The sequence below is a fragment of the Buceros rhinoceros genome, unplaced genomic scaffold (assembly GCF_000710305.1).
Source record: "Buceros rhinoceros silvestris isolate BGI_N320 unplaced genomic scaffold, ASM71030v1 scaffold33982, whole genome shotgun sequence".
Classification (NCBI taxonomy): Eukaryota; Metazoa; Chordata; class Aves; order Bucerotiformes; family Bucerotidae; genus Buceros; species Buceros rhinoceros.
The window spans coordinates 1,586-10,293 of NW_010401220.1; the positions used below are offsets into that span (position 1 = coordinate 1,586).

At 39.9% G+C, this 8,708-nt stretch overlaps 1 protein-coding gene across 2 annotated transcripts; it reads left to right on the forward strand.

Annotated features, from left to right (window-relative positions):
* Positions 1 to 259: 259 nt before the first annotated feature.
* On the forward strand, positions 260 to 8,118 carry WEE1 (WEE1 G2 checkpoint kinase). 2 transcript variants are annotated; one of them, XM_010132201.1, is made up of 11 exons: positions 260 to 464; positions 871 to 937; positions 1,021 to 1,193; positions 2,055 to 2,176; positions 2,816 to 2,962; positions 3,361 to 3,456; positions 3,531 to 3,616; positions 3,869 to 4,039; positions 4,130 to 4,275; positions 6,663 to 6,690; positions 6,791 to 8,118. In XM_010132201.1, the coding sequence occupies exons 1-11, from the start codon at positions 322 to 324 to the stop codon at positions 6,911 to 6,913; spliced, it is 1,302 nt and encodes a 433-aa protein (XP_010130503.1). In that variant the 5' UTR covers positions 260 to 321; the 3' UTR covers positions 6,914 to 8,118. The 2 variants fall into 2 exon arrangements, with proteins under 2 accessions (XP_010130503.1, XP_010130504.1); XM_010132202.1 differs by having other exon boundaries at positions 262 to 464; positions 6,663 to 6,751; positions 6,849 to 6,913.
* Positions 8,119 to 8,708: the final 590 nt, after the last annotated feature.

The window sequence follows — 8,708 nt, forward strand, 5'->3', positions numbered from 1 at the left end:
AAAAGCACTTCTCTCGTAATCTTTTCTGTCTTTTAAAAATTATTTTAGCATCCAATATTTCCTTTGGTTTTGTGTGGAGTGTAAAGTGTAATACTTTCTTTGGCATTCTTTTTGATGGAAATGCAATTAATGCGAACTTTGACTAGACAACATTGTAATGACAGTTTTCGAGCATGACTTGAGTGTTTAAAGCAGTGTTGAGGCCGTAACTCTCTGTCTTTTTTGTCTTTTTGTCTGTTTTTGAAATAAATGCAGAGTTTGCTTTCTAAAGCACAAGGAATAGGCTCCAGCTCAGTCAAACTTCGAGGGGGCTCTCTATTTATGAATGTTGGGAAATCAGAGAAGCAAGAAGAAGATATTAGACAAACACCTCATGTGAACATCAATCCTTTCACTCCTGATTCCATGTTTCTTCACAACTCTGAAGGAAAATGTCGTAGGAGGAAGAGAACGCACTGGAATGAGTGAGTAATGTCTATCTTCCTTCATGAAGCTTATCTTTAGAACTACTTGTAGCTGCAGAAGTTTTATAACAAATTGCTTCTATGTAAGTATGTTTCATTGCAAATCTGTTAGTGATGCTTAATACAGGTCTCAAAGTATCCGCTTTGAGATGCGTGACAGGCACATAGTCTTTTCTTGAGGAGGGAAAAACACATTAAATACTAGCGTGAAAAGAAGAAATGACAAAGATATTAGTGTGGCGCCTTTATTTTATGAGTTTGTGCTTACAAATATCTAGCATTCAGTTAGTTAAACTAAACTTTGTAGATGAGCATCAGTCTCAGAAAAATGAACGGCTGCTCGACTTCAGTTTAAAGTTTACTTAAGCCATATTACTTCAACAAAAGTAACTGGTGTGAATTTCAGCTCTTGTGAAGAGGACATGGAAGCAAGTGATGGAGAGCCTGAAGATGAAACCATCAGACCTGCTAAGGTAATTAATCTTTAGAACTTGATACTAGGTTTGGCAGTTTGTGTATCTGCAGTTCTAAGTATTTTCCTTCCTAATCTTTGCAGAGGATAACAATAACAGAAAGTAATATGAAGTCACGATATGCAACTGAATTTCATGAGCTGGAGAAGATTGGATCTGGTGAATTTGGTTCTGTGTTTAAATGTGTGAAGAGGCTTGATGGCTGCATTTATGCAATAAAGCGATCCAAGAAACCCTTAGCTGGCTCAGTGGATGAGTGAGTATTGCCTGCTATTAAGTCACCTCTTGGAGCTTTTTCCTCCCTTGTCTCTTTATGTTGGTGTCTAGACAGGGCATCTAAGAGAAAAGTAAAAATATATATGAACTAAATGCAGTATTGGGGAGGAAAGGCAGACATTTGTCCCAGTGTTCTGTGTGGAAACAGATTATTCTCATCTGGAAAGCAACAATAATGCTTATTTGCATTAATGGCAGGGGGGACTATATGAATGTCAAGGATGGGGGCTGGGCCAGCCACTAGCCGAATGACAGGAGCTCTCTTGTTAAGCCCCTTTGAGATGTGAAAGGAAAGCAGTATTCCCAGCTACGTCCTTGTCCTCATCAGCTTAGAGTGATGCACAGATCAGTTAAGTCAGTTTGGCAGTATTTTTTGGCATTTGTGAATGAGCCTGTGATTCATGATTTCTCACCCTGCTGTTGTAACAGTTACAATGTAAAACTCCACAACTCTGGAGTTGTTCGAAATTGCATGCTGGTGTTCCACACAGGAAGATGGGAGTGCCGACTTCAGTCCTGAAGCTTGCTGCTGATTGGAAAGTATGTAATGGAAGCGGCAGCTCCCTCAAGAATTACCTGCAGGAAAACCTGTTTTTTGATGTTCCATATACTTAGTCTTTTAATACAACATAAATTATTTTAGCCGTTTGGATATAAGCCCGCCTTAACATGCCGCAGAACTGAATACGAAGGGTTTAATTACAAACCTGAGCTGGCAGAGGTGTGTGATATAACGCTTACAGTAAGTACTTACTGTAATAAAGTGGTTCTATCAAGCTGAAATTGGACTAATTCACCTCATAATGTTCTTGTGTGTTGTTACTGTTTGTGACTGTAACAGGCAAAATGCTTTAAGAGAGGTCTATGCACATGCAGTTCTGGGACAGCATTCTCATGTAGTAAGATACTACTCTGCATGGGCAGAAGATGATCATATGCTTATACAGAATGAATATTGCAATGGTAAGTGAAGTTTATTGCTTATTGTGAACTTGCTTTAAAAAAAAAGGTTATTTTTGAATATACACAGGTGTCTACAAATCGCTGTCATGTTAGCAATTGATTACCCTGCGCATAGGTCATACCATTGTCTCATGTATCTGATCTTCCTTTCTGTTGGAAAAGGCTTATCAGATAGATGAAGCAAAAAACAGACAAAATTGCAGAGTCTTAAGCGTTTAAGAATATTCTAGGTACAGTGAGGCATTTGCAAGCAGCAAAGCTGTTCTTTCTTCTGTACAATGGTACAAGCTGGAACAGAGAAAATTACCAGAGAGTTTCCTTTAAAAAGGGAGGTGGGCCTGATTTCTGAAGCTTTTTGCTACGGTTAATACCCTGCCAGAGATTTGGAAGAGGAGGAGTGGTCTTTTCCCTTGTATTGGTATCCTGTTAATTTGCACGGTAGCTACATCAGAAAAATAATTCTGTTACATTACACAGCTATGAAGAGGGGATAGAGCACTAGATTTTACACTTCCTGCGTGTCATCAGCAAGTTCTTTGTGATATATCCTCTGTTAATTTGGGGAGCCAGTTGTACTTACTTGTGGAAGCATTGCTTTGATATAAAATAATTAGTTGGGTTTTTTTGACATTGTTTTAGGCGGCAGTTTAGCAGATGCCATAAGTGAAAATTACAGGAATATGCGTTATTTTACTGAACCAGAACTGAAGGACCTGCTACTTCAGGTGGCTCGAGGCTTAAAGTACATTCATTCAATGTCACTGGTGCACATGGATATCAAACCTAGTAAGTTTATAAACTGCTTTACTCTGTGTTGACAACTTTCTCAGTTAATTCAATCTGCTGTAGAAAAACAAGCAGTTAGCCACACCTTACTAACCGTGAGTTCTTCACTGAAGTTGTAAATAGCAGTACGAAGGTGTCCGTTACAAATTTGGCTTCCAAACTTAAACCATTGTTGAATTTATCTTGTGCCCTTTTTGTGTAATTGACTCTACTTGGGTAACACTTGGCTCTCCTCCCAGCAGAGGGGCTGGAGTGAGTTATATTTTCTCGCTCTGTGTACAGGGTATGTGTATAACTAAAACTTCTGTGTGGCTAAAGCAAACTGTGGAGAAACTAGATGAAGTAAAAATTGGGCAGAAATGTTGTGGGCTTTTTTAAACAATTCTGCTCTTTTTCAGGTAATATTTTCATATCTAGGACATCAGTCCCCAGTACAGCTTCAGAAGAAGGTGATGATGATGATTGGTCATCTGATAGAGTAATTTTTAAAATAGGTGAGAAGCAGCACACTTGTACTCTATTGCATTGTCTTATTTGTCTTAAAAATAACTTTATTTTCTTCTTGCAGGTGACCTTGGTCACGTAACTCGAGTATCTAGTCCACAAGTGGAGGAAGGCGATAGCCGTTTTCTTGCAAATGAAGTCCTACAAGAGGTAACGGTGCTGTTTGTGGAAAAGAGTGATGTTAGGTCTGCATGCTGTTTTCTCCAGAGTAATGAGTGACTGTCAGCCACCTCCTTGGTGAAGGAGAAACTTCATAGATGATATCGCCTTGAACACCCGGAGTACTTAGAGGAATGTAATATTGTGAATGTGTTAAGTGCTGAATAGTTTAGCTGTCTGTTAGCTTTTTTTTTTTACGCTGGGTGGTATGTGTAATAAGTTTATTTTTCTTTATTTTTCAAGAACTACACTCATTTGCCAAAAGCAGATATTTTTGCTCTTGCTCTGACCGTTGTTTGTGCTGCTGGGGCTGAACCACTTCCAACTAATGGGGACCAATGGCATGAAATTCGACAAGGAAAACTACCTAGAATACCCCAAGTGCTTTCTCAAGAATTACTAGACTTACTAAAAGTAAGAACTCTTGTACTAGTGGCTCACTGATTAGTGTAGTTTACTGTATCGCTGGCCTTGACTACAATGCCATATGTTCTTTTGTCCAAGGTTATGATTAGTCCTGATCCAGAGAAAAGGCCTTCAGCTGTGGCACTAGTCAAGCATTCAGTGCTTCTCTCTGCCGCAAAAAAGAGTGCAGAGCAGCTCCGAATAGAACTGAACGCTGAAAAATTCAAAAACTCGCTCTTGCAGAAGTAAGTAATTCTTTGGGATACTTAAATATAACTTAATGGATTTTCATGTGATAGTAGAGTAGGACTGTCTTTGTTTTTGCATGAGATCCACAAATCTGTGGGCATGTAGATACTCAAGAAATACAAAATAGGTTATGTAACTTTAAAAGAAACTTTGTCTGTAGAAGGAACTTAGACTCTTTCAGGGAATCTCAACTACACTATTAGTATTCAAGGCATACAAAACATTACAATTAAAAAAAACCACGTTTCAAGCATAGCGCATACTCCTGTGACGTGTAGTGTAACTTACATCTGTGTTATTTGAGTCTGTTTTCCTAGGTCATCTGGACATTGAAACATATTGGAAAATGTGATTTAAATGAGCTGTCTTGAACTTAAATGCAATAGGACATCAGGAATGTTTTTGGACTAATTTGACTTGTACTGGACTAACCTGACTTGTACGCAGCAGTGTGATTGACTACATTCCAGAGAATCCTTTGTATCAGGAGGTCATCTTGTCCTACCCCTTGCTCAAACATTCAACTCTGAATTACAGCTTTTAAGATACTCCCTTTAGGAAAATCTGGTTTCTGCTTGGGTTTCAGAGGAAGAATTAGTAAACCTATCTGAATCTTTCACTGCCGTTGACCTTGCACTTGTAATGCATGATAGGCAGGCTTTCACGAGGGAATGTCGAACAGCGGCTACTTTGACTGGTTTGTTTTGAACGCAGGTGTTAACTCTGCGTTTGGATTATCTCCATTGTTATCTGCTTATCTTGCTGTTGCTACGGTCTGAATGCAGCCAGGCTTGCCATCTTAGGTGGTTACCTTTATAATCTTACATATTAAACTGACTGCAGAAAGAAGACATTGACAGTTCAGGTTGTTCAAGGGCAGGTTTGCTGTGACAACTTCCTTTCTTGCATAAAGATGACATTTTTGTGTTGTATGAAAGGGGAAGTTGGCAAAGTTAATATTTTGTGAAGACTTCTCTGGCCTGGCAACAAGTACTTGCCATCCTTACAAAATAACTGCAAAATCAAGAATGATTTTTAAAAAGTGTGTTGTACCAGAGTAACATTGTGTGAGATAGTGTTTCATAACATAGTTCAGGTAGGTGTTCTTGGTTTGTTTCATTTTGTGTTTTAATACTGCTGCATCTGACCCGTTCGTGATACTACTCGGGTATGTGAGTTATCAGTGAAGGGAATCCTTGTAAGAAAACGCAGCTTTTCTACTCTGTCGTCATCTTCAGAGGAAGGAAGGATTCAAGATGAGACTTCTAGGAAAGAATGGAAGTGTATTGTAAAACTTCCTGGTAACGGTGGGTGGGTGGGCGCACGCACATGTGTGTGTGCATTTGTGACTGACGTTCAGTCTTTAGGGAAGATGAGTAAAAATTGGCTGCGTTCTCTGGCACTGAACTGACACAGCAGTAGCGTGGGGAGGATTAGATGGGGCACGGGTGTTAATGAATAATACTTTGACTTAGGAGAACAGGAGTAGTTTATTAAACTGAAACATGTAACTTCAAACTAAATAGACCTCTACACCAATATGCAGCAAGCTTGTAAAATTTCACCTTGCTCTGGAGTCCAGATGTGAAGGGAGATTACAAATGCTAGTTCTTATAGTAGAGAAAATTCCTGGAGGGCTAGTTTGGGATAGGAGAAGGAAAAGATATGGAGGGAATCCTTACATTTAGCTATATGTCTGCATTTAAGGGAAGGAGAAAAGGGGTGTGTGGGGAAACCCTTGATAAAGGTAACTTTGCTCTTCAGCCGATTCCGTAGTTTTATGCTGAGTTTTATTTAACTTTGTCCCTGCAGTTCTGGGTTGACATTTTTATGTAAGGCGAAAAAGGATTTAGGTGGTAATAAGCTTTTGATGTGGGTTTGCAAAAGGAATGTGATGCTTTCCAAGCTGTCTGTTGCCAGGTACGTTCATCTAAGTGCATGTGTGTATGTCTGAATCTCCCACAGAAGTTCAGCTGTGGCTGAAGGTTCCATCAGGCAAACTTCAGTAATCAGCTCTTCAGTGATTCAGCTTGTACTAGAAAGTAAACGTCCTACTATGTCCTACTAATTGAGGTGTGGATCTGCTTATAAAAGGCTGGGTTTCAAAATCTGTGTTGTGTGAATTTGTCATTTCCTTCCCGTGTTCAAAAGAAAGAACATCTAGACAAGTAACAAACATCCCACTTCTGTCCTCTGGGCTGTAAACTGGTGGGTGTGAACTGGTGGATACTAAGACCATGTAACAGTCTTAGTATGATCTAAATTACTGCGGGTCTTCGGTTCTGAACTGCTGCAATTCATTTTAAATGCTCTTGCTGTGATATGCCTGTGGTCCTTTCTGATACCTTTGGCGCAAGCGTAACTGACTCTCCGTGTCTTGCAGAGAGCTGAAGAAGGCACAGATGGCAAAGGCCGCAGCTGAGGAGCGAGCACTGTTCACTGACAGGATGACAACTAGATCTACGACACAGAATAGACCATCTCGACTCATTGGGAAGAAAATGAACCAAGGCCGCAGCTGAGGAGCGAGCACTGTTCACTGACAGGATGACAACTAGATCTACGACACAGAATAGACCATCTCGACTCATTGGGAAGAAAAGGAACCGCTCAGTTAGTCTTACTATATACTAGCTATGGAGTCTAAAAGAACTGCTGAGGATGGCTATAGCATCTCTGCTGGGCTGAAGCCTGAGGGATTGGAGGAAGCATTCAATTCCTGGTTCCTTGTCCTGGCTTTGATCAGTGTCTCTAGTTTTACAGGAACTGCTTCTGGGTTTTTACTTGTACAGTATGGCTGATGAGCTGTATTCACCATTTGAGTTAATGGACTCTGTTACTACCTTGTCTATAGAGGAGCCTGGATGTTAATCCGTAAGCCTTTCAGTTACACTGTTAGATGTTACATCGTCCCAGGGTTAACCACTATAGTGGTGTGCTGCTTTGTAGTGTCACGGCATTGTAAGAAGTGATATCCCTAATGATCTTCAGGAGGGAGGGAGGGGGCCTTGCTTTGATGGTTACGACTCTTTTTGGAGCAGAGGGGAATAAATTTTGAAAGACAGGCTTTAAGGCCATCTACACTCAATGTACCTGATGTCAGGTAGACTTTTATTATGAATTTTATTTGTATATTCAACTGGGAGCACTTTGTAGGCATTGCATAAACCACAGCTTAGAAACCTGTGGAATTTAAGTGCCATGTGGAACTGCTGCTATTTTTAGTTTGTTGTCCTTGCTGTAAACTGTAGCATTAAAACAATCATATTGTGTTAATAGGCTTCTTGTTAATTACGTGAAACAATTCTAAGCTGCATTTTAGTGAAGGCAGCATTTTTCTCTCAAAGCTAGTGCATTGTGAAATAATGCACCAATTTAATATTTGGACTCTGTTAGTGTAGTGCAATTGTTAACGTCTTGGCTATTGATGTTTTGTAATTCTTTCTAATAAGGTTCTCTAAATGTTGGTATTCTCTTCAGTTGTCTGTTCTTGAGGCTATTTTTTTTTAATGTTGGAGTACTTGTAAATAATCTAGTGTAAGTGTTCAGATTTTTCTTCATTGTTTATGTACATAAGTTGGATTGTGCTTATAGTATACTATACTGAAACTGCAGTCCGAGATGCCAGCAGACAAAGCTTAACTATTCAAAGTTCCAAAATGAACAGAATGTGGCTGTACTGATGTTGGACCTAAGCTGACAGATGTTGCTAAAAAATAGAACTGTTCTCATTACTGGCTTTCCTCTTCATTAATTTTAGTTTAAACAATGTTTCCAGTTTTTGCTCTGTTTGTTCTTACTAGTGTGGAATTTGAATATTAAAGTTAAAACTTTTGTTTAATACTGTCTAACACTTATTTAACGCTATAGTTGCGGAAATAAAAGAGAGTCAGGAGTAAATTACAGCAAGTCCTGATTAGATCTGCTTCTTGCTCCTGCGTGATGCTCTCGTGAGCACGGGACTGAGATACCATACTTGCTGGTAGTTGTGTCAGAGGTGTGTCTGCAGTTTCAGAAATGGTGCTGCATGTCGGAAAGCCCCTGGAAGATTTGAAGTGGAACCCACGGCTGTGAAGATGAAGGACTAGCTGAAACTGTGATGAAAGACCTGGGTCTGAGGTAAGGAGGGAAACTCGTGAATTGCTGAGAACAGGAGGAGAGCAATGGGAGGAATTGGAATAGTCTAGGGAACACAAGGTGTCTAGAGAAGGTGGGGATATGAAATACCTGCTTTCAGATGTTGGGGGAGGTGCTGCCTAGGGATGTGGTTCAGTGGTGGGCTTGGCAGTGTTAGGTTTATGGTTGGACCTGATGATCTTAAGGGTCTTTTCCAACCTATGTGATTCTATTTTATTACTGGTTGCAGTTTTTGCATCTGCCATGGAAGGGATGTCCAGCCCAAACCATGCAGCTGAAGTGGCTTTGGATG